At 59.3% G+C, this 25,310-nt stretch overlaps 3 protein-coding genes and 1 non-coding gene across 7 annotated transcripts; 3 read left to right on the plus strand and 1 right to left on the minus strand.

The window, feature by feature from the left end:
• Nucleotides 1-1,095: 1,095 nt before the first annotated feature.
• Nucleotides 1,096-1,177, minus strand: TRNAS-GCU (transfer RNA serine (anticodon GCU)). The gene has a single exon. It is a non-coding gene; the product is annotated as a tRNA-Ser (tRNA).
• A 466-nt stretch (nt 1,178-1,643) lies between these two features.
• On the plus strand, nt 1,644-3,896 carry B4GAT1 (beta-1,4-glucuronyltransferase 1). Its single transcript, XM_060104039.1, has 2 exons — nt 1,644-2,813; nt 3,041-3,896. Exons 1-2 carry the CDS (start codon nt 1,758-1,760, stop codon nt 3,230-3,232), a joined length of 1,248 nt encoding a protein of 415 aa, XP_059960022.1. The 5' UTR covers nt 1,644-1,757; the 3' UTR covers nt 3,233-3,896.
• A 260-nt stretch (nt 3,897-4,156) lies between these two features.
• On the plus strand, nt 4,157-10,974 carry BRMS1 (BRMS1 transcriptional repressor and anoikis regulator). 3 transcript variants are annotated; one of them, XM_060103935.1, is made up of 11 exons: nt 4,157-4,308; nt 6,892-7,037; nt 7,106-7,196; nt 7,312-7,439; nt 7,587-7,666; nt 7,758-7,854; nt 8,427-8,519; nt 9,649-9,713; nt 10,214-10,253; nt 10,392-10,501; nt 10,769-10,974. In XM_060103935.1, the coding sequence occupies exons 1-11, from the start codon at nt 4,157-4,159 to the stop codon at nt 10,832-10,834; spliced, it is 1,068 nt and encodes a 355-aa protein (XP_059959918.1). In that variant the 3' UTR covers nt 10,835-10,974. The 3 variants fall into 3 exon arrangements, with proteins under 3 accessions (XP_059959918.1, XP_059959916.1, XP_059959917.1); XM_060103933.1 differs by lacking the exon at nt 10,392-10,501; XM_060103934.1 differs by lacking the exon at nt 10,392-10,501 and having other exon boundaries at nt 4,224-4,308; nt 7,321-7,439.
• A 1,331-nt stretch (nt 10,975-12,305) lies between these two features.
• Nucleotides 12,306-19,007, plus strand: RIN1 (Ras and Rab interactor 1). 2 transcript variants are annotated; one of them, XM_060104809.1, is made up of 10 exons: nt 12,306-12,438; nt 12,586-12,766; nt 12,864-12,978; nt 13,071-13,143; nt 13,286-13,377; nt 13,532-14,269; nt 14,887-15,192; nt 15,511-15,642; nt 15,768-15,919; nt 16,870-19,007. In XM_060104809.1, exons 1-10 carry the CDS (start codon nt 12,353-12,355, stop codon nt 17,353-17,355), a joined length of 2,361 nt encoding a protein of 786 aa, XP_059960792.1. In that variant the 5' UTR covers nt 12,306-12,352; the 3' UTR covers nt 17,356-19,007. The 2 variants fall into 2 exon arrangements, with proteins under 2 accessions (XP_059960792.1, XP_059960793.1); XM_060104810.1 differs by having other exon boundaries at nt 12,327-12,438; nt 12,567-12,766.
• The last annotated feature ends 6,303 nt before the right edge of the window (nt 19,008-25,310 follow it).

The following is a 25,310-nucleotide window of genomic DNA, read 5'->3' on the forward strand; positions in this document are numbered from 1 at the left end:
TAAGAGGCATCCAAATTGGAAAGAAAGAAGGAAAACTATCCATAATCACAAATGATATACACACATACAGAAAATCCTAAAGAATACACACACCGACACACAATTAGAGCTAAAAAATGACTTCAGCAAAGTTGCAGGATTCAAGAATACACAAAATTCAGTTTTATTTCTATACAGACAATTTTGACATCAATTCTGATGCGTGGGTTTTTCCCCACACCAAGCAATTCTCTGACACCAGCTAAGTGCTCTACAATTCAACTCAGTTCTGACATTGTCTACCTGGAGATAGCATCAGATTCCACAAGTTGGAGCCGCAGAACATAGGTCTCCTGATCACTCTTCAACTCAACAACCTTGGTTCCCTACTGTGTGTGGAGTAGCCGGCGAACACCTTATCCTGACGTTCCAGAGCCTCCCCTGACTGTCCTAAAGCACCTTCCCAAGATTCACAGCGCTCGAACAGTTAAAATACATATCAAAGTACCTGCCCTTCCCCACAGCCTCTCCTCTTTTAAAGAGTCCATGGAGCAATCATTCCACAAACACTTATCAAGCACCTTCTGTGTACGCTGACTGGTGTTAGATATTCGAGGCCTTCTGCTTAAGTGTGTGTGTGAGGGAGGCAGGTGTGTGGATACAAACAAGGTCTCTGCCCTGGGAGAAGTGCTGGGGGAGGGGAATCAGTGCACTGAATAGATTAATAATTTAAATGATCAAGCATCACCGCCACTGCCACCACCAAGTTCCAGTACTTTAGACAGAGCAGCTCCTCCAGGGTGGTTTTCTCTAGTTCCTGCGGAAAACATATTGGCCCCCAGTTTAGCATTGGCCAGAATTCCGGTTCTGGTTTTCAGGTGCCATCAAACCCCGGGCCCTCTTTCTAGGGAGAAGGAAAAGCACACCTCCAACCTCCTCCCATAAGGTCCAGGTACCTGGAGTATGAAACGGCCAGGAATGCACGTTGAACAAAGACAGAAGAGAGGCCCGGTCCGGACGGAACTGGGTCCCCACCTGTTGTTCAGTTCTCTTCGACCCGCTGCTCCAGACATCGGGTTGTGAAAATTAAGACTCATCTCCAGTGTAAAACACGACCGACGAGGATGGGATTCGAACCCACGCGTGCAAAGCACAATGGATTAGCAGTCCATCGCCTTAACCACTCGGCCACCTCGTCCCACGTACAGCACACTTTTCCACATTCCTTTATCTCTCATCTCCGCGCCTCCCGGGACCCTCGCAGGCACTCCTCAGTACAGACCTGATGAGACCTAGAGGAGGAAGAGACGGCGGACAGAAAGCAGCTTTTTGTGTTCCTTTCCGCCTGCCACAGGCGGGAACCCGCGCCATCCTTCACCACTGCAGCCAAGCTCTGCCACAATTTCCCCTCCCTAAGTCGGGGACGAGCGCGGCGGGGTTTCAGGACGCGCTTGGTCCAGGAGGTCGCGCACTGACCCGGAGGAGGGGGTGCCTGACCCTGGGAACCCAGCAGGCGCGGCGGAACGGTGGCGGGCAGTTTCCAGCGTTTACAAAGCGCGCGGCGCAGGCAGAGAATGCAGTAGCTCCTCCCGGTGCACAGGGGGCGAGCTGGCGCGCCCGAGGCCGGCGCGGGCGGGCGGGCGCGGCTGCGCGAGGAACTCGGCTCGCCTCGGCTCGCTTCGGCCGCGCTCGGCAGTCTGCGGTAAATCCGGGCTTGCGGCGGCAGGCAGAGGCTGCGGCCCGGTGGTCTCTGCTGCGCGCCGCGAGCCGCGAGAGCCATGCAGATGTCCTACGCCATACGGTGCGCCTTCTACCAGCTGCTGCTGGCCGCGCTAATGCTGGTGGCGATGCTGCAGCTGCTCTACCTGTCGCTGCTGTCCGGGCTGCACGGGCAGGAGGAGCAAGACCAATATTTTGAATTCTTTCCCCCGTCCCCCCGGTCGGTGGACCAAGTCAAGGCGCAGCTCCGCACCGCGCTGGCCTCCGGAGGCGTCCTGGACGCTAGCGGCGACTATCGCGTCTACAGGGGCCTACTGAAGACCACCATGGACCCCAACGATGTCATCCTGGCCACTCACGCCAGTGTGGACAACCTGCTGCACCTATCGGGCCTGTTGGAGCGCTGGGAGGGCCCGCTATCCGTGTCGGTGTTCGCCGCCACCAAGGAGGAGGCGCAGCTGGCCACGGTGCTGACCTACGCGCTGAGCAGCCACTGCCCCGATATGCGTGCCAGGGTTGCCATGCACCTTGTGTGCCCCTCACGCTATGAGGCCGCCGTGCCTGACCCCCGGGAGCCAGGGGAGTTTGCCCTGTTGCGGTCCTGCCAGGAGGTCTTTGACAAGCTAGCCAGGGTGGCCCAGCCCGGGATCAATTACGCGCTGGGCACCAATGTCTCCTACCCCAATAACCTGCTGAGGAATCTGGCTCGTGAGGGGGCCAACTATGCCCTGGTAATCGACGTGGACATGGTGCCCAGTGAGGGGCTGTGGAGAGGCCTGCGAGAAATGCTGGATCAGAGCAAGCAATGGGCGGGCACAGCGCTGGTGGTGCCTGCCTTCGAGATCCGTCGAGCCCGCCGCATGCCCACGAACAAAAACGAGCTGCTGCAGCTCTACCAGGTGGGCGAGGTGCGGCCCTTTTATTATGGGCTGTGCACCCCCTGCCAGGCGCCCACCAACTACTCCCGCTGGGTCAACCTGCCAGAAGAGACCTTGCTGAGGCCTGCCTACGTGGTGCCCTGGCAAGACCCCTGGGAGCCATTCTACGTGGCTGGAGGCAAGGTGCCCAACTTCGACGAGCGCTTTCGGCAGTATGGCTTCAATCGTATCAGCCAGGTGCTCATAAGGGAGAGGGCAGGGGAAATGGGGCAGGATGGATGGTGGGGTCAGGGAGCTATGAGTGGCTCTGGATGGAAAAGAGGCAGTGAGGCAGGAGGGATCATAGTTCAGGAGGTGGTTGGATGGTCGCCTCCAGAGGAACAGGAATGCTGGAGCGAGCAGGGATGTCAGTCTCTGCCCTAGGAATGTCATCAAATTTTGCTGACCTGTCTCTCCCCCCACAGGCCTGTGAGCTGCACGTGGCAGGATTCGATTTCGAGGTGCTGAACGAAGGTTTCCTGGTTCATAAGGGCTTCAAAGAAGCTCTGAAATTCCATCCCCAGAAAGAGGCCGAAAATCAGCACAATAAGATCCTTTACCGTCAGTTCAAACAGGAGTTGAAAGCCAAGTACCCTGACTCCCCACGTCACTGCTGAGCCCCTCCCTCCCCTAGCCTGAGAAGTCTCAGCCTCCTCACTCCTTAGGCTGCCCCTCAGGCCTGACTGGGGTAAGAAATGTCACTCCACTTTACAGTGGCAGCTGTGGTGTTTGAACACTGGACTTGAGTATGGGATGCTGGGATCAAGTCCTAGCTTAATCACTAACTAGTTGTGTGGCCTTGAGCAAATCCCGTTCTCTCTCTGAGCCTCAGGTACCCCATCTGTTAAAGGGAGGTGAGAATACCTACCTCACAGAACTGTTAGGAGGTTCAGATGAGATGCTACGTGTGAAAACATTCTGTAAGCTTCGTACAAATGTGAAGTATTATTAATATTATTGCAGTATTATTATTGTTGTTATTATTATTGTTATTAACACTCTTGGGTGGGTGGGCTGTAGGAGAGCAAAATATGAATGGGGCAGAGCTGAGAAGTCTGAGTACTTAACAAAATGGGCATTTTGGAAAGAAATCAGTTGAAGGCGTTGAATTTAGTTCTTAGCTTTTAGGCAACTTCCTGGTTGTCTTAGGCCTCCGTCTCGGGGGCCCTGGAGAAGGGATGGGTCTGCAGGCTCTGTGCGTGGGAGTCTGAGATCTGGACCCCTGAATAGGCTGGGCTGGGTAATTTGCCTACTGACTACAATGTGTAAATAAATGAGTGTTCACACCTAAAGCCGGCTCCATTACTCTCCTGAACCGGGCGGGGTGGGGGAGCAGGTCGCGGGTTCTCCCCTTTCAAGCCTTGGGTGGTGGCTGCGGACCAAGGCGCGCGGGCTGCAGAGCAAGAAACGCACAAGGGCCTTTCCTGCCTGTTGAAAGCCTGTGTGAATTTCAGTCGGTTGCTATGGGAACCGGCCCGCGGTATCCCGGCATGCCTCGCCCCCAGCTGTCCAATTGTGAGCACTCCGACGGGCGCCTGCTGATGACGCATGCGGAAGCGTGGACAGGCTCTCGCCTCCGGAGAAAAGGCTCGCTCGGCGCTTCCGGGAGCCCCGCGGCGGCGGCCAGACCCGGCAGCCTCCGGTACCTCTCAGGGAGTCTCGGACGTGAGGCCGGAGGCCCCACTCCCCGCGGGTGCGTAACGCCAACCCTGGCGCCTGGTTTGCCCTCTCCGGCCAGTGGGTCGGAGCCGGCCCAATCTCCGGGGCCGAAGCGGAGACTTAACCGGCCGGATGCGTGCCGGGGGCCGCGGGACCGGTGCTGGCCGTGAAAGAGCCAGTGATTGTCCCGCCCGCACCCGCGCGTACGCAGATGGAGCGGGACGGGAGGCTCTCGGCGCGCCGTAGAGGGGCTGTGTTGGCTTCTTCGAGGGTGGGGAAGAATCTTCCTTCCGAGGAGGCCTGCCCTCGACATGCTCACTTTCTGAGAGATAAACTGCCTGTGCACAGTGCCTTATAATTTACTTTTCCATACCTTACCGCTTGCAATCTTTATTATTCTCTTTTTATACCCAGGGTAAGGAGGGGGAGGTTGTGATTTAATTTAGCTCACCCAGTAGACTCAGACTGCTGGAGAGACCTCCCCCAACCCCTTACCCTTTCTGGTCCGGAAAAGTAGGACTTACCTACCGCTGCGTCTTCGAAAATAAATATATTTAACAGTGAAGAGGAATTGCGAAGTTTGGGAAATGCAGGAACTGCGGCTTGAGAATGGGAAAGATGAGGCTGGTTTGGAGAACCGAGGTTTTCACGTCAGGGTCAGATCATTTGTGAAATCATTGAGGAAGGTTTCAAAACTGTCCTCTAGGCTAGGCCAGTTAATTTACTTGAATTGACGTTTGCTACCACTACAGAGGCCAGGGGCTACCAAGAAGTAAAAGCCAATCCCTGCCCTGCAAAAGTTTGTTTGGTTTAATTTGTATTTGCAAATCCTCCAGTCATTAGATGAGTTAGTACTGTGCTAGGCGAATAAAGCACACGTGCAGCCCAGCCCTGGTGAGGCTTACAGACTGGTTGGGGAGACAGACATGAGAACGGGCAAATAGACATGTAAATAAATAAGGAAGGGTGTCTACACGGAGCTAAAGGACTACAAAAAAAGTGCCCAGACAAGCACATCACAGTGAACCAGAAGCCCCCAGGAGACAAAGAGATGATCTGTTGAGAAGACTATATATTCTTCCTCTTGGGTGATCTTTTGGCCGCACTTGGCACTGTCACGTCTCCTTCGTTCTGAAGTTCTCTCCATGCTTTGAGTTTTCCCTCCTCCATCTCTTGCTACTTTCCTTCTGTTTTGCAGGGGTCGCATCACCTGCCCCTTTGGTGACCCTGGGAGTTCCATCACGAGCCCCTTCTCCACACATTCTGCCTTGCTGGTTGCACCCTCTCCCAAGGCCTGAAGAGCTCACTATATGTGATGACCAGATCTCTGCAGCCCAGATTTCTCTCTGAGGCTTAGACCCAGGTGTCCCCAACCCTGCCCCTTCTCTCCTTTCGGGGTCTTTGCTTACGCTACTCACTCTGGTTAGAATGCTTCCTCCCTCAACCAGCTCAGCTCATCTGTCTGGCCCATCTTCCTCTGCCCTCAAAACTGCAGCAGGCTCCAGGTCCCAGTTTAGCTGTCTCTCACATATGCCTCTCGTCTTAACTTTTCTCACCCCACAGTAATGATCTGCTTCTTGGCCTCTCTCTCATCCAGGAACTTGTAAACTCCTTGAGGTCAGAGACTGTCTTTCTGTCACACTTGTGCCTGCTTCCTACCATGCTGTCTGATGGTACCTAGCATATATTAGATTTTCAATAAAGATTAAATGAGTGAATAAAAGAAGGAATGCTTAACAGTATTCAGTGTTGCTGAGAAGTCAGCCTGAGGTAAGCACCAAAAAATACTGGCATTAGGTACAAGGTGGTCATCTGTTAACTCTGCAGGATCAGTTGCAGCTGAGAGCAATGGTACAGAAACAGACTGGAGCAAGCGGGAGGTGAAAGCAGGAAGAGCAAGGCCTGGAAAACGGGGGGCGGTTGAGTGGAGCGGGGTGAAGTTTTGTGTTTCTGATTTTTCTATATGGTGGGAAATTCCTGAGTGCGTCTAAAGTTCCATGGGACAGAGCTGTCAAGAGGGAGAGTGGAGGATGCAGAAGACGGGAGCACTGATGACGTGAGGTCTTAAAGGAAGACGAGGGAGATAGGATTTGAGCACAGTGAGAAGACGAGCGTTGTAGAGTGTTCTCGGGAAGAGAAGTGGATGGCATCATAGAAGGTGCAGCACGGTGGGCGGGGGGCGCTGGGGAGGAAGTGCATGGTGTATCTGAGAACTAAGCATTAGAAGGTGGGGTGAAGGAGCTGGACCAGCAGTTCAAGTCCAGTCTCTGCAGGGCCTTGAAAGCCCCAGTCAGAAGTTTGGGCCCCACAGACAGTGGGGAGCCCACCCTTGGCCTTTCCCATCTTATGGATCGTCACCTTGGCCACTATTCCCGGGACTGGGATCACCAGCAGCATCCAAGGGCATGGGCCTTTCTGTGGCTCCCAGGCTTCCGGGAGATGTGCAGGCAGGGCCACTTGCACCTGCCCCACCCAGTGTGTGCCCAGGGTGTGGCGAGTCCACTCACCCCCCCGGTTGTCCCTGTCTGCAGTGAGGCTTGGTTTGACTTCCCAAGTGGCCACTTTCCCGCTCAGAGCTGTGGGCAGTGGCGAGTGATGGCTCCACTCCTACTCCCAGAGCCCAGATGCCTGTCCAGCCTCCAAGCAAAGACACAGAGGAGATGGAAGCAGAGGGCGACTCAGCCGCCGAGATGAATGGGGAGGAGGAAGAGAGCGAGGAGGAACGGAGCGGCAGCCAGACCGAGTCCGAGGAGGAGAGCTCAGGTGAGCCCCACACACCCGTGCGCCCGCCCGCCCCTGCTCCTCTGGCCCTGACTGGCCTCTTGTCCCAGAGATGGACGATGAGGACTACGAGCGCCGCCGCAGCGAGTGCGTCAGTGAAATGCTGGACCTGGAGAAGCAGTTCTCGGAGCTGAAGGAGAAGTGAGCAAGGGTCCCTGGGGCCGGGCAGGGCTGGCTGGGGCCTGCTGTGGAGGGGGCGCTCCGCTCGTGTTTGACGGGCGAGCACACGGGTGCGCGGCTGCCTCTTACCTCCCAGGTTGTTCAGGGAACGGCTGAGTCAGCTGCGGGTGCGGCTGGAGGAGGTGGGAGCTGAGAGGGCGCCCGAATACACAGAGCCTCTCGGTGGGCTGCAGCGGAGCCTCAAGATCCGCATTCAGGTGGCAGGTCTGTGCCCTGTTCCCCTACCAGAAGCCATGGCTCTCTGTCCCCTTCCCCTCTCGTCCCTGCCCTGCCTCACCCATGCTCTTGGCCCCCCTTTATGGGCCCCTGGGTCCCCGGCCAAGCAGGACCTCCCTCTCCCTCCCTCCACAGGGATTTACAAGGGCTTCTGTCTGGACGTGATCAGGAACAAGTACGAGTGTGAGCTGCAGGGAGCCAAGCAGCACCTGGAGGTGAATGTGCCGGGCGCTGGGCGCTGGGCGCTGGGTGGGGACGGAAGTGGCCGCCCCGGCCTGCCTGGCTGAGCCAGTCTGCCTCTTCCAGAGTGAGAAGCTGCTGCTCTACGACACCCTGCAGGGGGAGCTGCAGGAGCGGATCCAGAGGCTGGAGGAGGACCGCCAGAGCCTGGACATCAGCTCTGGTGAGGCGAGCGGCCGGCTGGGCACCCCTGCCCCAGGCCCTGTGCTTTCAGTGCCTGCCCCCCATCTGGGCCTCAGCTTCCCCGCCTGCACAGGGGGGTTGTAAGAGGACCTGCTTCGTGGTCACTGTGGGGACTGAATGAAAGCAGCCAGGGAAGCGCCTAGCCCAGAGCCTGGCACACAGTGGGGACTCAGGAAGAGCAGGTCCCCTGCCCCCCTGCTCGATTTCCAGAACGGAGGTGTCATTCTGACACACGCACATCCCATGGCCAAGTCCTCTCCATGTCCACAGGCAGACGTTCATACAGGGCACTGGGGAGGGAGGAATTATTACTGTACCCTTGTCCATGAAACAGGTGAAGAAACCGAGGCTCACAAAATCACGGTGACCTCTTTCCCAGGGTTGAACTCAGCTTCCAACCCCAAGCCCAGGCTTTTCTGCACTGCCCTGGTTGGGGTAGGGGCGCGGGTGATGGGGAAGGGCTGGCGTGGCCCGGGTGAGGGACGCAGGCTACAGGGGTGGGGCGTCCAGGGATGGCCGGCACCCTGATCCTGACCCTGGTCTGCGGCACAGAGTGGTGGGATGACAAACTGCACGCCAGAGGCAGCTCGAAGACCTGGGGATCCCTGCCGCCCAGCAAGAGGAAGAAGGCCCCTCTTGTTTCCGGTATCCTTTCCCCCACGGTGGCCCGAGCTGGGCAAGAGGTCAGGGCGGAGGAGGGTGGAGGGACACGGAAGACAGAGGCAGACCAGACTCACTTATGGTCATCTGACATCCTGTGGCCATGTCCAGTCAAATCCAGCCATCAGGGATTTTTTGCGGGGTCCTCCTAGGCTGTGTGGACCGTAAAAAATAGAAACATCCATCCAGAGATTTCCCCATAATTTCCTGAGTGAGATCTCCTTTGAGCCCCTTCTGGCTTTCCCATGATGTCCCAGGCTTTCCCACCCCCATGCCTTTGCTGACTTTCCACTCTCCTATCGGCTGCCTTTGCCTGTGTGCCTGCTCAGTGCTCATCTCGATTGTTACCTCCTCCACGAAGCCTCTCCTGGTTTCTCCACCGAAATGGCTATTTAAGTATTACCCCTGTACCTAAACTGGGGCACCTGCCTCCCACCTGGGCATCGTCATCTCTGCCCCGCCCCAGGCGTGAGTCCCTTTGGTCCAGGGCCTGCTGTGCCTTCCTCCCTCCTGGCACAGCAGCTCGGAGTTGAATTGAATTGAATTCTCTTGTTCAGCCCACCCCACCCCTCATATTCCTGCAGCAACCAGATTCTCAGGGCACTGACCTGGTGGTGGGAATCAGGTTCACGCAGGGAGGGAGAGAGGAATCTGAGCTGCAGAGACTTGAAGGGTGAATGGGAGGTGAGGGTGTGGAGACATCGGGGACAGAGTGGCTGGTCCCCACAGGGGAGTGTGAGACCGAAGGAGGGTTGTTTTCAGGACAGAGAAGACTAGAGTCTCTTTGTAGATGGGGAAAGGGGCCAGATCCCTGAGTGGGTGGCATGGACCTTGGCCTTCTGACCTTGAGACCGGAGAAGAGGTGAGGGGAGCTGAGCAGTAGTAGGGTTGAGGCTGGAAGGCCCCCGTGGAGTGGGTGAAATAGGCCATAGCCATGCCACCCCTCCACCTGGGGGCCAGGAGGTAGGAGGTGGAGCTGGAGCTCTTATCAAGGTCCTCGGCTCCCTGCCCCGCTGTCCACGGCACCGCCTCTCCTGAGTGTTGGAGCTCCCGGGCCAAGGCCCGTCACCTGCCCCCTCTACCAGGCTTCCTGCTTCCTTGACCCCCATTGCAGGCCCTTACATCGTGTACATGCTGCAGGAGATCGACATCCTGGAGGACTGGACGGCCATCAAAAAGGTGGGTCCGGTGCTGCCTGTCTCAGGATGGGGGCTGGCAGTGCAGCGCCCCCTCCCCAACCAGATGCCAGCTTTGGTCTTTGCAGGCTCTCCACGTGTGGACTTCCTGAGAGCCTGGGGAGCTCTCTGCTCAGCCCTCGGCACCCTCTGCCTCCAGCCCAGGTTCCCTGGCATTGCTTGAGCTCCCAAGCCTCCTTTGGCCTGAGGCTGGCCTGGAGGAGGGAGTTTCTAGTGTACATCAGCCCCTTCCTTGTTGCAGGGCAGGTTTTGATGGGGTCGGGGGGTAAAGGGAGGGCGGGAAGGTGGGAAAGCAGCTGGGCTGCCTGGGTCTCTGACAGGAGAGCACATCAAACCTTTGCCTAGAAGGGGTCTTATCCCCCGGCAACCCCTCGAGTGCAGCCCACACCCAGCAGCGCCTCCACCCCAGAAAGGCTGATGGTGGAGGGGGGACTTGCCAAGCTGGAGGCAGGCTCTCAGGGGGGTTTCTTCTTACCCACCCAGGCAAGAGCAGCCGTGTCCCCTCAGAAGAGAAAATCAGATGGTAAGAACCAGCGGGGTCGGGACTTCCCTGGCGGTCCAGTGGTTAAGACTCCGCGCTTCCACTGCAGGGGGCATGGGTTCGATCCCTGGTAAAAAAAAAAAAACCCACAAACCACCGGGGTTGTTCTCCATCCCCCAGCCCAGCCTCCAGGAAAGGAGCCCAGAGGGAGGCAGGGTTTGTGTCAGATCAGTGGCCTGAGAGAGTCAGGACGGTCTGGGTGTGAGGGCATTGTGGGAGTTAGGGCGGGGGTGGGTAATGGGGCTAGGTGATGGACCTGCCCTGCCAGCTCTGGTTAGGGAGGGTGGAGTGCTGAGCCCTAGCAGCTGGCCTGGAGGGCCCAGAGTACCAGAAAGGCCCAGGAATCGGGTGTGGAGCTGACCTGCGCCCTCCTGGCCTTGCCTGCTCTGGTTCAGACTGAGGCCACTCCTCTCAGTCCCCCATATGAAGTGCCTGCTTCCCTCTTGGTTCGCCATCCTCTCACCTGCAGTGATTTTTCCCTTCCTGTGTACCCCCAGGACCTTGACCCTGCTGTTCACAGCCAGGGGGCCGTTGGAGCAGCTGGCAGCAAACCCAGCATTTGAACTTACCTGCTGCAGAAAGGCAGACTGACAGGCCCCTCAGCGTCTGCCCAGCCAGCCCTCCAGTGCTGCTGTGGCCCTCCCGTCCATCCACCACTGGTCTGGACTCCTCCTCTGCCCCTCCTCGGGGCCCTGTTCAACTGTGGCCTGGAGCTGCCCTAGCCAGGCAACACTGTCTCCTCCATCCCCGGCTAGCCCACCACCTGCCCCCACCGAAGCTCAGCCTCCGCGGTGCCCTCCCTGATGAAGATGTGCCTCATCTTAAGCCAAAGCAGCATCCTTTCTGCTGACCTTGGATCCGGCTCCCTAGTCACCGAGCCAGTGAGCTGGGTCCCACTTCACGGGAACTCTGGGCCAGAAATGATATTTGGGGGACCTTTGTGTCCTGGCTGTTGCTGGAGGTGAGAAGACAGGCTCCCCAGGTCTTCCTTCTCAAGGCGGTTCCTGGTGTCCGCCTCCCAGATTTCAGGGACTGGAATTAAAACCTTTCCGGGACTCTGGTGTGACCAGCGTGTGTCTAATTTACCTTGCAAGGGAATCAGGGCTCTCATGGAGAGTGCTTGTGACAGGCAGTCTCTTCTGGGGTCCCTGGTACCTCTTCTCACTGCCTAGCGGGAGCCTACCCACTCGTGACTTGGGGTATAGGCTGGGGAAGGGGGGTCTCCCACTCGCCCGCTCCCCAGAGGTGGGGGGCAGGGCCCTGGACTGCCTGGTGCTGGTGAGCAACGTCTGAAGCAACATGTGGCACAGGCAGAGCACGTGGCCTTGGGTGGGGACGGGGACTGGGTACTCGGTGCTTGGAGACTGGATCATGTCTGCACCTGCCCCAGTCACTTGGCAGATTGGCAAGGCAGGCTGGCAGAGCCTGTGTGCGTGGGAGGCAGCTGGCAGCAGCGCCATGTTCTGACGACCTCACAGCCAGACTCCCCCCTGTTTAGCGCTGACTGTTAGAACCACCCCCAGAACCTCAGTTAAGCAAAGAGGTTAGTTTCCATGGAGACACAGCATCCTTTCTCCACGGCAACCTGAAATCCCAAAGCGCAAGTTAAGCTCAGGAATGCGTCATCGGTGACCTGTAGGGGGCGCTCTCCCTCAAGGCTGACCTCAAGACTGTGGACAGATGAGCAGTTGACCACAGACGTAAAGGTGCCCCAAAGGCTGCCCCAAAGGCGAGACCTGTGCCGATCTAGATGGGCCCTGCTTAACCCCTTCCTGCCCACCTGTATGATTGGAGGAGGCTGGCAAGGCTGCAGGACGCACTGTGTGGCGGTGGTAGCCCCACAGCTGGGGCCCTCGGAGGGCCACTTGCATGGAGACGATCCCTGCCGCCAGAGGCTGGGCCCAGAACGGAGGAAGCAGGCACTGCCCGGGCTGCGTGGACACACAAGAGTTAACTGGCGGCTGTGACAGGGCGAACCGCCCTCAGGAAGTGTTACTCACCACTGGGAATGTGAGCGCGTTTGCCTTGGGGGCTGGATTCTCTTCCTGAGTCCCCGGGAGACACCGAAGGAGCTCCCAGCCATGGAAGCCCCTGGAGAGTCTGGAGCAGGCCTTCTCGGAGCCCCCAGCCCAACCAGCTTCGCACCTGGGCACCTGGAGAGAGAAAAGTTAGTGAAGTTGGAAGGGCAGCCGGGTGGGGCAGTGGGTGGGGGGGGGCCACAGAACTGGGTCTGTCCTGGGGCAAAGGAGGGGGAGACGGTTGAGCAAAGGTCCCAGCCCCTGGACCCCTGCTCAGGTCTGGTGCCTGCCCGCAGGCCAGCCCAGGACCCGCTGTACGATGTGCCTGATGCCGGCGGGGCACGAGCAGGTGGGCCCCAGCAACCCGGGCGCACCGTGAGCCTGCGGGAGCGCCTGCTGCTTACCCGGCCCGTGTGGCTGCAGCTGCGGGCCAACGCCGCGGCCGCGCTGCACGTGCTGAGGACCGAGCCCCCCGGGGTGAGTCTTCCCCCACCCCTGGGGCTTGTGGCCGAGGGTGGGAGGGAGAGGGGCTGGACGTGGAGGTGCTGAGCCTCCGACCCCTGTCCACTTGCAGACATTCCTGGTACGGAAATCTAACACTCGCCAGTGCCAAGCCTTGTGCATGCGGCTGCCGGAGGCCAGCGGCCCCTCCTTCGTCTCCAGCCACTACATCCAGGAGAGCCCTGGGGGTGAGAGGGACCGGCCTGGCGGGAGGGGCTGGAAGCCATCAAGGCAGGGCACCGGGGTTCCCCAGAGAACAACCTCACTTCCCGTCTCTCAGGCGTCTCCTTGGAGGGCTCAGAGCTTGTGTTCCTGGACCTGGTCCAGCTCGTCTGTGCCTATTGCCACACCCGGTGAGCCTGCCTGCAGGGCGCCTGCTGGCCATGGGGCCCTGCTCCCTGGGATACCCTGTCCTCCTCCCCCACAGACGCTCTCAGTGCCCACAGCCCGGAGCTTTCCTCACTCCTGACTTTTTGCTCCCCTCTCCGGCCTCAGGGACATTCTTCTCCTCCCGCTTCAGCTCCCCAGAGCCATCCGCCAGGCAGCCACCCGCAAGGAGCTGGAAGCCATCTCCCATCTGGGCATTGGTGAGGGCTCCCCTGCTACCCGTTGCTCAGATGGACAAGCTGAGGCCAAGAGGGAAAGGGAAGGCATGGGCACACCGCCTGAAGCCTGTGCCTTTCCCTCGGTTGGGCCCCCTCCCTGAACCCCCTGAGGCCCCAACCTGTTTCTCTTCCCTAGAGTTCTGGAGCTCCTCCCTCAACACCAAGGCTCAGCCAGGCCCATCTGAAGGCCCACTGCTGCCCCGGCTGAAGCCCCGGTCCCCACAAGAGCTGGACCAGGGCACTGGAGCTGCCTTGTGTTTCTTCAACCCCTTGTTCCCAGGGGACCTGGGCCCCACCAAGCGGGAGAAATTCAAGAGGAGCTTCAAAGTGCGTGTGTCCACAGAGACCTCCAGCCCCCTGTCTCCACCAGCTGTGCCGCCTCCCCCAGTCCCAGTGCTGCCAGGGACAGCCCCCAACCAGACAGAAAGGTTGCCCTCTCGCCAGCTGCTGCGGAGGGAGAGCTCAGTGGGGTACCGTGTGCCAGGGGGCACCGGCCCCAGCCTCCCACCACTGCCTTCCCTCCAGGAGGTGGATTGCGGCTCCCCCAGCAGCTCAGAGGAGGAGGGGGTGCCAGGGTCCCAGGGGAGCCCGGCACCCTCACCACGCCTGGGCCGCCGGCGGCCCCTGCTTCGGTCCATGAGCACTGCCTTCTGCTCCCTGCTGGCGCCCGAGCGGCAGGTGGGCCGGGCAGCCGCAGCGCTGATGCAGGACCGACACACAGCCGTGGGCCAGCTGGTGCAGGACCTACTGACCCAGGTGCGGGCCGGCTCTGAGACCCAGGAGCTGCAGGGTATCCGCGAGGCGCTGAGCCGGGCCCGAGCCATGCTGAGCGCGGAGCTGGGCCCCGAGAAGCTGCTGCCACCAGAAAGGCTGGGTGAGACTCCAGCCCGGGGCTCTGCCGGTTCAGCCCCAGCTCCCCATTCCACTCTCTCTGCCTCCCCACACTGCCAGCCTGTCTCTCAGTCTGTTCTGCTGCTTTACAAATCCACCTTGTCTCACCACCATTCAAGCAAATTCTGTCCACCGCCTGCCTCCCTGTCACCAAGTTTCCAACTCTTTATTTATTTATTTATTTATTTATTTTATTTTTGGCCGCGTTGGGTCTTCGTTGCTGCGCGCGGGCTTTCTGTAGCTGCGGTGAGCAGGGGCTTCTCTTCGTTGCGGTGAGCAGGCTTCTCATTGTGGTGGCTTCTCTTGTTGCGGAGCACGGGCTCTAGGCGTACAGGCTTCAGTAGTTGTGGCACACAGGCTCAGTAGTTGTGGCACACGGGCTTAGTTGCTCCGCGGCACGTGGGATCTTCCCAGACTAGGGATCGAACCTGTGTCCCCTGCATTGGCAGGTGGATTCTTAACCACTGCGCCACCTGGGAAGTCCCAAGGTTCCTCCTCTTTTTCATCCCTCTCCTCTCCTGATCATGCCCTTCCTCCCAGGGACTCTGCCCCCTACCCCTGCTCTGGCTCCCCTGACCCCTGCCTACCTCTCCCCCGCAGAATGCGTCCTGGAGAAGTCGCTACATCGCTCCGTGCTCAAGCCTCTTCGGCCCATCCTGGTGGCCCGCCTGCGGCGCCGTCTTTCCGCCAACGGCTCCCTGGGCCGCCTGGCTGAAGGCCTCTGCCTGGCTCGGGCCCAGGGCCCCAGAGCCTTCGGGTCCCACTTAAGCCTGCCCTCCCCAGTAGAGGTGGAACAGGTGCGCCAGAAGCTACTGCAGCTACTTCGTGCCTACTCACCCAGCGCCCAGGTCAAGCGGCTCCTGCAGGCCTGCAAGCTGCTTTACACAGCCTTGAGGACCCAGGCAGGTATGCCCCCTCCCACCATCTCCCACTGGCCCCTGCCAAGTCAGAGGCAGGCCACCAGGCAGAGGCTCCAGGAATGGCACAGCAGGGAGGAAAAAAAAAAAAAAAAAAGAAGGGTCCAACCCTCCCATTTCACAGATGGTAAAACTGTGGCCCAGAAAATGGAGCGTCCACTCCCCAGGCCTTGCCCCCTGGTTGCCATAGAGACCACAGTACCCAAGGCCTGGCAGGCGGAGGGGAGGGTCCTTGTCTAAGACAAGTAGTGGATTCTGACCCTGGGGCCCCAGAGGAGCCTGAAGCTTCCTCCTCCACCACCCACAGGGGAGGGTGCGGGGGCCGATGAATTCCTCCCACTCCTGAGCCTCGTCCTGGCCCAGTGCGACCTTCCTGAGCTGCTGCTGGAGGCCGAGTACATGTCAGAGCTGCTGGAGCCTGCCTTGCTCACTGGAGAGGGTGAGGGATCCCACACACTCCCCTTCTGTCTGGGTGGGGCTGGGGCGCCCTGACTGAGCAGAGGAGGCGGAAGGAGCAGGTCACTCGCGCCCAGCCTGAGCCGCATTCCTCCCCTTGGGTCCCAGGCGGCTACTACCTGACCAGCCTCTCGGCCAGCCTGGTCCTGCTGAGTGGCCTGAACGAGGCCCACACCCTCCCGCTGAGCCCCTCGCAGGAGCTGCAGTGCTCCCTCAGCCTCTGGGAGCAGCGCCGCCTGCCCGCCACCCACAGCTTCCAGGTAACAGGACTGGCCAACCCCAGGGGGAGTCTGGCATTGTCTGGCACAGTCCTCTCCTTTGCCCAGTGAGACCCAGGAAAGGAGGGGGAAGGGGAAAGGCCAGTCCTGCATCACCCCACGACAGAAACAGCGCCCCGTGCGCAACACATGTCTGAGCCAGCCTTTCTGGAGGCTGCGTTCCACGAGCCGGCACTGTGCTCAGTGCTCTGGCGGCTCAGCCTTAAATCTTCACAGAAACTCTGAAGTGGGATCATTATTATCCCCATTTTACAGGTGAGGAAACTGAGACATGACATGGGGAGGGAAAGGGACGCAGGCAGATCCTGGCTTCTGGCCCCCAACTGGACTCAGGCTTCCAGCCCGTGACCCCCTCACCCTCCCATCTGAGCTCAGGCGTGGTGTCCTCAGAGCCAAACAGCATCTCTGCCCTTCACCCTCCTTCCATCCAGTCAAGGGATCCTTTCTAGCCTTGGCTAAGAGTCCAGATTTGATAGCCAGATCCTGGATCCAAATGCTGACTCTGCTGCTTTTTGGCTCTGGGAGCTTGGGCAAGTTATATAACCTCTTTGTGCCTCAATTTTCTTGTCTATAAAATGGGGTAATAGTATCTACCTCCTGGGGTTGATATTTGGATGAAATGGGTTAATTCAGGACAAGTACTGAGGGCGCAGAGTAAGCACCACCTGAGTAGGATTGTTAGGCTGTAGAGGCCTGCTGGGGTGTCCTTCCAGCCTGCAGCTGTGACCCGCTAGCCCAAGCACATCCCTCCCTTCCTCAGAGCCCCCGCTCAGAGCTCACCTTATTCGAAAAGCTTTTGCCACTGGTTCTACCACTGGATCTGTACCATCCCAGCCCTGTTCCTGCAAAGCCTCTACTGAGACCTCAAGCTTTGCAGCCAGATACGCACCGGGCAGGACTGAGTTCTTGATTTTGCTTCTCCTCCTGCACAGCACCTCCTCCGCGTAGCCTATCAGGACCCCAGCAGTGGCTGTACCTCCAAGACGCTGGCCGTGCCCCCAGGGGCCTCAATTGCCATGCTGAGTAAGCTCTGTGCCACCAAGTTCCGGGTGACCCAGCCTGACACTTTTGGCCTCTTCCTATACAAGGAGCAGGACTACCACCGCCTGCCCCCTGGAGCCCTGGCCCACAAGCTCCCCACCACCGGCTACCTCGTCTATCGCCGGACAGAGTGGCACGAGACCCAGGGGGCCTCACCGGGGGCTGCCACAGAGGAGGGCAGTGGGAGGCTAGAGGCAGAGGGCAGGGAGGAGGAGAAAGGGGGCTGGGGAGATGGGGACACCAAGGTCAAAGCCAGTCCCAGGGACAGCAGGGGAGAGTCTGAGACGATGGCCAAGGGGGGTGAGGACCAGGCCAGGGGAGGCCCTACTCAGCCAAGGGGGCCAGAGGCTGAGGGAAGCCAGGCAGCAGAGGAGTAGCTGGGAGTGGGCAGGAGGGCCATTTGGGGCAGAAAACTCTGAGCCTGCTGGGAAGGCCTTCCAGAGCCATCCGCCCCACTGGCCAAGGCACAGCCCCCTAGTGTTCCCCACCCCGGGCCGCTCCGTGTCTGCCACCTCCTCTGACTATCCAGCCCTCTGATCACACCTGCTGGGAGGTGCCTGGACTGGCCACATCTGGGCACTGGAGTAAAGCCCAGGGGGGTTTGGGGGGCCCAAGGCCCCTTGGCCTCTCATCCTTCTCCCCCAGCCGGAGGCCAGCCACCCCGTAGTGGTGAGTGTGCCCAACGGGACAAATCCAACAGGGGCCCCACCTCTGGCAGTGGGGGGCGGGGCTTCAAGGCCCTGAAAGGCCCCACCCACTCCTGGGTGTCAGGAGGATTTGGGGAGGCAGCAAGACGTCAGGGCCCAGTGCTGCCCAGACCACCTGGAGGCCGAGCACCTCCAAACCTCAGTGTCCTCATCTGTGAAGTCGGGGTGCTACTGCTGCCGTACCTTCTCCCAGAAAGTCTTCCACGGGTCAGAATGGATGGTTTTGTGGCAAAGCAGAGCTCAGACTAGGGGAAAGGGGAGGGAAGGAGGTTGGATGCTAGCAACACACATACACACACCTCTCCAAGGGTCTGTTCTCCACCCTCACGGAAGGGAGAGGCTCTCCAGGCAGCCCCGGGGACTGGGTCAGGTCCAGCTGAGAGAGCACCCACGTTCTGGTCTTTCCCCAAGATGGGAAGTCCTCCCAGGCACTGTGATGTCCCAAGGGAATGGGACAGAGGCGACAGGCTTCTGAAGTGAGGTGAGGATTCGGAAATCATCTTCTCTGCACTTGACTCTCCTGGACCTCACAAGAGCTTTACGGGGCACAGGGCCTGGCTTTTTACCCACTGAGGCTTGGGAAAGTGACTCCTAAGACACCACACAGGAGGCCATTGGGATCCCCACACCCAAACCAGGGGTCAGGTTCCAGCTACTCCTTGTGTTCTAAACCACCAGTAGATTAACCCTCAAGGTCCAGTAGACCCCAAAGGGAGGCCCAGAGCGGGCAGCAAGTGAGCAAAGAAAATACCAGCAACAACCACAAGGGGGTGCACATGGCCCAGGAAGCTGCCGAGAGGGTGACCTGATGGACGGACGCAGCTCCAGGGCAGCGGCAGTGTAGGTGGTCACGGGGTTTGCAGTCTTGCAGCTGCCAGGCAACTTGGGGACGGTGCCAGGGCCAAGACCTCTGGCCCTCAGCTGTCTTGGAGTCAGGGGTCTGAATGAGGCCAGCCTCAGGGGACCACTCCCTGGGAAGGAACTAGCCCCTGGTGGAAGGAGGACCCTAACAGGTCTCTGAGGTGCTCCCTCAGACACTGAGCACAAAGGGAAATCAGCTCATATATCAGACATGACAGCTGGAAGGTAGAAATCCTGGACATTGGGATTTCAGACCCTCCAGATACAGCCCAGGTTGCAGGGTTCCCAAATTTCACACTAGGCCACCAGCAGCTCTAACTTCCCCCACTTCTACCCGCCCCCCACAAGCTTCTCGCTGGTGGGGAGTCTCCCTTCACTCTTTTGTATGTCCCCCCAAGTCCCTCACCCACCCGAGTGCCCTGTACAGTGCTGGGCACTCCACAGGCGCTCAATAAATGTTTTCCACTGACCGGAGTTTGATAACTTAAGAGCGAAGGGCAGTGGGGTGGGAGGTTAAGGGAGGGCTGGGTTCTGGGAACCAAACACAGGATGTCTCAAGTTCAGTCTCAGAGGAAGGACCTGGAATGGTTGCAGGGGGTGTTCAGAGAACCCCAGGGCCGGATGAAGAGCTGGTCTCATGGGAACCAGGGCTGGCCGAGGCTTCTGGGCCCCTGCGAGGGGGCCTCTGCAAGCCCTTCCCACCTCCTTCCCATGCTCAGTCCTAACTCCTGGCTCTGAGAATTCAGCATGCCCCCAGCAGTGGCTCCCTGGAGCACTGCCAGGCCCTGCCTGCTCCCTGAATCTTCTGGTTTACCTTCTGAAGAAATTCTGATGGGTTAGGGGTCCTGGCCAGATAAATCAGCCAGACCAAGGGTCATGAGACAGGGGCTGGGGCTCCAAGCAGGGCAGGCAATGAGAGGCTGGTCTAGAACTGATCTTACTATACCTTTTTTTTTTTTTTGTGGGCGGTATGCGGACCTCTCACTGTTGTGGCCTCTCCCATTGCGGAGCACAGGCTCCGGATGCGCAGGCCCAGCGGCCATGGCTCACGGGCCCAGCCGCTCCGCAGCATGTGGGATCCTCCCAGACCAGGACACAAACCCGTGTCCCCTGCATCGGCAAGTGGACTCTCAACCACTGCGCCACCAGGGAAGCCCTATCCCCATTTTATAGACGAGGAACCTGAGGCTTGCTCAGGCAAAGTGGCTTGTTACAGGGCAGAGGACTCAGACACCAGGTTCCATGGAGCTTCGGATTCTGCAATCCTCCAAAACAGAAGGAGTTGTTTACTCATCCACTCCGCAGTCTGTTGTGTCCGTATGGACCAAGCACCCGCAGTCCCAGCCAGAGGGAGATAGCTGTGATCTGGGCAGTAACAGCCTACTGTGCGCTCGGACTCTGTACTGCCCCTCCCACTCCCACTACTGCCTTCCACCTTTGGCCTTCTGGAAGAGGAAGTCAGGGCTCTGAGAGGTGTCGTGCCATTTCCAGCAGCCACCGCTGCAGGGCAGGGCTGGAACCCTGACGCCTGGATCTCTGGAGGAGCAGCAGAGTCATTTCCTCACTTGGAAATGTTTCACTTATCACCTCACAGTAGTTCCCTTGTTTATTGTCTTGTCTTCCTCACTAGAAGGCCAGAGCCAAGTCGGCCTTGTTCCCTGCTGAATCTTGTGGGCCTAGAACAATGCCTGGCCCGGAACTGGCACGTAGTAAGCATATGTGGAGTGATTGATTCGGGAAGACTCGGCCTAACTGTTCATCCCATGGCTTGGGACATGGGGCGGCGCATCCTCCATTGCTGCCACCAGGGGGCGGGCGTGCCCCACTCCCAGTCACATGCCAGGTTCTCTTCTCTCCTGAGGCCACCCAGGGACCCGGGGCATTCAGAGGACCTGTGCAGGGCCTGGTGCCAGGAAGGGCCCTGGGACCGTCCTGCGAATGGGGATCCTGCTAATGGAGGTTGGGAAGGGAATGAGAGAGCGGCCTCTTCCCCCCAGGGCTCTCTGGCCAGGCAGGCTCAGGAGCCAGGCCTGTGGGGTGGCCTGAGAGAGGACCCTGCCAGGGTGGCGAGGAAGGCGGTCATTGAGACCCACAACCCCCTGACTGAACTTCAACACCAAGCAATTAATTCCCCGCCATGGCCTTGTGACCGCCTTCATGCCCACAACTTAACACGCAAACACCCTGACTCACATTTGCACACAGGCTGTGTGACACCCTGCCCTGCCAGGGTCACCTACAGTGAAGCCTGAGCACCGCCACCCTTAACAGGAACACCCAGAGTGTTAGGACACCCTGACACTGTTAGCCATTCATGCCCTGCAGGATGGGACACAGTGACCCACATTGGCCCCTCCTCTGAGCCACACCCTGACGCAGACATCCCTAGATCCGCAAACTCAGAGATATTCCCTCACACCCTCCCTCTCGGGTTCAGAATGTGACACCCTGATATACATGGAGACAGGCCGACACAGACATGTGGTGACCTGCTCCACAAGGACTCCCATGGCACGCTTACACCTACCCCTGTAGGACTGCCGCTGACACACCCAAGGCCCCCTCTCAGACACGCCTGCTCCTTCCCATGCTGCACAGGCGTGGAAGTGCAGACACAAAGTCAGAGACAAGTGCAGACACACACAGAGATACACATACAACATAACGACACACATTTTTATATTTTTGATGATGCAGAAGAGGTCCAAGTCCTTCTCCTGACTAATCTCACCCCCTGCCGTGGCCTATCCCTGCCACCACTCAGCTACCCCACCCCATGGTGGACCCTGGTGGGGGCTGGGAGTTGCTGAGAAGACCCTCTTGGGGGCGTGGTGACCCCACTGGCCAGGCAGAAGGCAGAGGCCAGCAGCACTGGGCGGGGAGGCCTGAGCTCATCAGATTCCAGCCTGAGTGATTCACGGGAAGTGCCTGGGGAAGGGGGGCGGGGGGACTGGTCCAGGGGCAGGGGCTTTGGAGGCCTGGGTGGGCTTCAGACCAGAGGGTCTTGGGTCCAGAGCAAGCCTCTGGTCTGGCAGGGGGGCTTCCCGAGGGGATGGCCCAGGCTGAAGGGGTGTCTGCTGGGTCTGGCTCCTGGGAGGGGCTTAGGACACAGATCTGAATCGCAGGATGAGACAATCAGTCCCTCCCGCCCACCCCGCCCATGGCCTGGGCCCCTGACCCCCGTGCCTTCCCGGCCCCAGCAGCTGGGTGTCTTTAGCAGGGGTTAGGCCAAGGGTGGGGAGCAGGGGTGGGTGACCTTCACGGCCATCTTGGCCCCTTGGGCCCTGGGGCAGGCAGCCCGAGTGGCCCCCAGAGGCCTCGAGGGGCTGGACCAGCCTGGCCCAGTCGGGGCCGACAGGGTTACAGACCCTCGCTGCCCTGCCAGGCAAGGCCTCTGCCAGAGAGTTGAGAACGCGTGCCTGTCCCAGCGCCAGGGATGCTTTCCTGCTGAGATGCAGCCCCCTGCTCCTGCTGCCCCCGGAGCCCCTGCCTCCCAGGCCGGGCTGATGCTCAGAGGACCCAGCTGCTCCTGCAGGGTGACAGAAAGAAAGGATGGGCTTGGGGACAGGGCGGGGGTGAAGGAAGTGCCTTTCTTGGAACTCTGCACCAAAATAGCCCACTCCTCCGTTCCCACTCTGGGTCTCAGTGTCCCCACGGGGGAGGTGTGTGTCACCAAGGAGACCCTCACCAGGGAGGGGCCTGAGCTGACCTCAGTCTGGCTTCTGCCCGCCATCCTCCCACCCCGCCCACCCCTGACAGCCCTCAGCACCCCCGCCTCGGGCTCTGCTCCACTTTGAAGTCCTAACAGAAATACCATGTCTGCTCGGGTTCCCCTTCCCGGCCCGGTCACAGCCCCCAGACCTGGCTCCCACCCCAGCCAGCTCTGGGGGTGCGCGCTAGGGGAGAGGAGCAAGGGAGGCCTGGACCACCCAGGGAAGGTGGCGGGCCAGAGACCCGGGGACAGGAACAGGGAGACAGAGTGGGTGAGACACCAGAGATGGAGAGGGGGAAACAGAAGAGGACAAAGAACAGAGAGACCCCAGAAACCAACAAGGCGACAATGCTGGGGACAGGAGAGGAGACAGAGTGGGTGAGACACCAGAGATGGAGAGGGGGAAACAGAAGAGGACAGAGACCCCAGAAACCAACAGGTGACAATGCTGGGGACAGGAGAGGAGACAGAGAGACCCCAGAAACTAACAAGGTGACAATGCTGGGGACAGGAGAGGAGAAAGAGAGACCCCAGAGACAGACAGGGGAGCTAGAGACCTCGACAGAGAGGGAAGAGAGGAACAGGGAGGAAGAGACCCTGCAGTCAGAGGGAGGGACAGTGAGACACAGAGGTCCCTGGGGACCGTGAACGGGCAGGAAGAGAAGGGGAAAGTTCCAGGTGCCAGTGGAGACGGCAGGGGCGGAGACCAGGGTAGCAATGGAAAGGATGAGGTGGAAAGAGAAACGTCCCTGGAGACACGGTGACTAACCGTTCTTGTTTGCCCGGGGCTGAGGGGGGCTCCAGGGACACGGCACTTTCAGTGCTGAGACCAGGCAAGTCCTTAGCAAACGGGGAAGAGTGGGTCACCCTGGGTGGCAGGCCTTTGCCAGACGCCACAGGGATCAGAGAGTCCACTCGCATAGGTACCCTTCACACAGATGAGGAAGCTGTGGCCCGAGAAGGGCCAGCCGGGACGTCCCTGGAGCACACGGCAGGGCCAAGGCAGGACCAGCTTCAGGGAGGCTCCATGGAGCCGCACGGGCAAAGGGCTCCAGAGGGAGGACAAGAACAGTGAGGGCCGGGAGAGCACCTGTTCTGGGATCCCCAGGCTCGGGTACAGTCCCCGCTCTGCCTCCACCTGTGTGACCTAGAGCAAGCCTTCCTTGTCCCTCTCTGGGCCGTGTGAACACTGAGGGGAAGGGCCGGGCCCCTCTAGCGCTGATGGGGGCTCCAGGACTCATGGCCCCCTGGGCAGATGTGGCCAGATGTTCAGGTCAGGCATCTGCCAGGAGAGAGACTGGGGCTCCAGCTGGGCCCAGGTTGGGCAATCCAGGGGCAGCCATATGCTTCTCCCCTCACAGCTGTGGGCACACGTGCGGGCCCTCGACACACACGTCACCCAGCTGTGCACACCCACAGCAGTGCCAGGCTTTCACAAGCGTGTGTGCGTGCACATGCACACACACACACAAACACACGGTCATGCACAGACACCAAGGCTCACCCACAAACACACAGTCTCTCTGTATGACAAGGATACCTCTGCCCCACCTCAGCCCCCTCCAGCTGTCAGAATCCTTTACCCCAGGGGCCAGGCCTGGAAGACACCCCTTCTTCCTGGGTCCCACCTTCTCCAAGCCTCTCTCTCCCACCCTGTCCGGTCCAGCAACACACCCCTCCTGTGGGTCTCTCCCATCCAGAAGCACACAGGGTGTAGCACAGCATGTGGGGCAGGGGAGGGGGCCGCAATCAACCCCCTCCGTCCCAGATTCCCCTCCCTCCTCACTCCTGCCCTGGGACATCTCCCACCCAAGACCAGGCGCCTCCCGCCCACCCGTTGGCCCTTCCTCCTGAAGCCTGAAGGCTGGGGTGGTTTGGGAAGAATTTAGAAATGGAGAGAGGTGGGGGGATGGGGACAAAAGAGAAAGGAGGAAAGGAGGTGATTTGTACACAAAGCAATGTGCAGGCTCAGCGGCCCTCGTGCCAATGCTCTCTAGGACTCCTGCCCGGGGGGGCACCCCCCAACCACACTCAGCTCCCCCATGCTGGCTGCTCCACTGGGCCCTCTGAGGGCCAGCCCCTCTGCAAGCCACCTTCACCCCAACACCAACAGGTCCACATACTGCATCCAGAATCACCGTCTGGCTTGTCCCAGTAGCTGGAAGACAACGCTCCTTCTGGGGAAGCGGGCTTCTGTTTCCATGGCCCTCCTGAGGTGAGCTCTCCCCAAAAGGGCCATGATCAGAGCAGGGAACCCCAGCCTCCTGACTCCCAATGTGAGTCAGCCACGCCTGGTGTCCTGAGCTGTCCCCACCCCAGCCAGGGAGACACATTGGCCTCAGGCCCCAACAGAGAAAACAGGCTGTGTGGTAACAGGGAAGCATCACACATGCTCCCTGCTGCTGCTGGCCCAAGCTGTCCCGTCCTCCTGGGCTGCACTCCTACAGATCCATAGGGTTACATTCTGGGTGTGCCATCCATCACGGTGGCGGCTAATTATAAATTAGCATTTCTGCCTGATTCCCTGTACCCAACCACGCATCTAAACATTTTCTCATCCACACACCCATCTACTTAGCCATCTATCCATCCATCCACTTACTCATTCCTAAATCCATCCATCTATCCATCTATCCATCTATCCCCCCATCCTCCAAGCATTTATTGCATCAGTTAGCAACTTCTCTGTGCTATGGGGGAACCTAAATGAGTCAGGCTGAACAGGACTGGCATGAAGACCACAACAAGCCCCTCTCTATCCCCTCACCCCCAGATCCATGATGATGCGCCCACTATATACCTTCTCCTGACTAGGGTAGGAAATTCTTTTTTTTTTTTTTTTGCAGTACGTGGGCCTCTCACTGTTGTGGCCTCTCCCGCTGCGAAGCACAGGCTCCGGACGTGCAGGCTCAGCGGCCATGGCTCACGGGCCCAGCCGCTCCACGGCATGTGGGATCCTCCCAGACCGGGGCACGAACCCGTGTCCCCCACATCGGCAGGCGGACTCTCAACCACTGCACCACCAGGGAAGCCCTCTTTTTTTTTTTTAATT

Source organism: Mesoplodon densirostris, chromosome 7 (genome assembly GCF_025265405.1).
Source record: "Mesoplodon densirostris isolate mMesDen1 chromosome 7, mMesDen1 primary haplotype, whole genome shotgun sequence".
In the NCBI taxonomy this organism is placed as follows: domain Eukaryota; kingdom Metazoa; phylum Chordata; class Mammalia; order Artiodactyla; family Ziphiidae; genus Mesoplodon; species Mesoplodon densirostris.

Excerpts from the sequence above, each read along its gene's own strand:
- BRMS1 (XM_060103935.1), top strand. The coding sequence starts at position 4,157 with ATGACGCATGCGGAAGCGTGGACAGGCTCTCGCCTCCGGAGAAAAGGC. Across the intron at positions 7,197-7,311 it reads TTCTCGGAGCTGAAGGAGAA|GTTGTTCAGGGAACGGCTGA; the intron begins GTGAGCAAGGGT and ends CTTACCTCCCAG. Across the intron at positions 8,520-9,648 it reads GAAGGCCCCTCTTGTTTCCG|GCCCTTACATCGTGTACATG; the intron begins GTATCCTTTCCC and ends CCCCCATTGCAG.
- B4GAT1 (XM_060104039.1), top strand. The coding sequence starts at position 1,758 with ATGCAGATGTCCTACGCCATACGGTGCGCCTTCTACCAGCTGCTGCTG. Across the intron at positions 2,814-3,040 it reads GCTTCAATCGTATCAGCCAG|GCCTGTGAGCTGCACGTGGC; the intron begins GTGCTCATAAGG and ends CTCCCCCCACAG.
- RIN1 (XM_060104809.1), top strand. The coding sequence starts at position 12,353 with ATGGAAGCCCCTGGAGAGTCTGGAGCAGGCCTTCTCGGAGCCCCCAGC. Across the intron at positions 12,767-12,863 it reads TGAGGACCGAGCCCCCCGGG|ACATTCCTGGTACGGAAATC; the intron begins GTGAGTCTTCCC and ends GTCCACTTGCAG. Across the intron at positions 13,144-13,285 it reads TGTGCCTATTGCCACACCCG|GGACATTCTTCTCCTCCCGC; the intron begins GTGAGCCTGCCT and ends CTCCGGCCTCAG.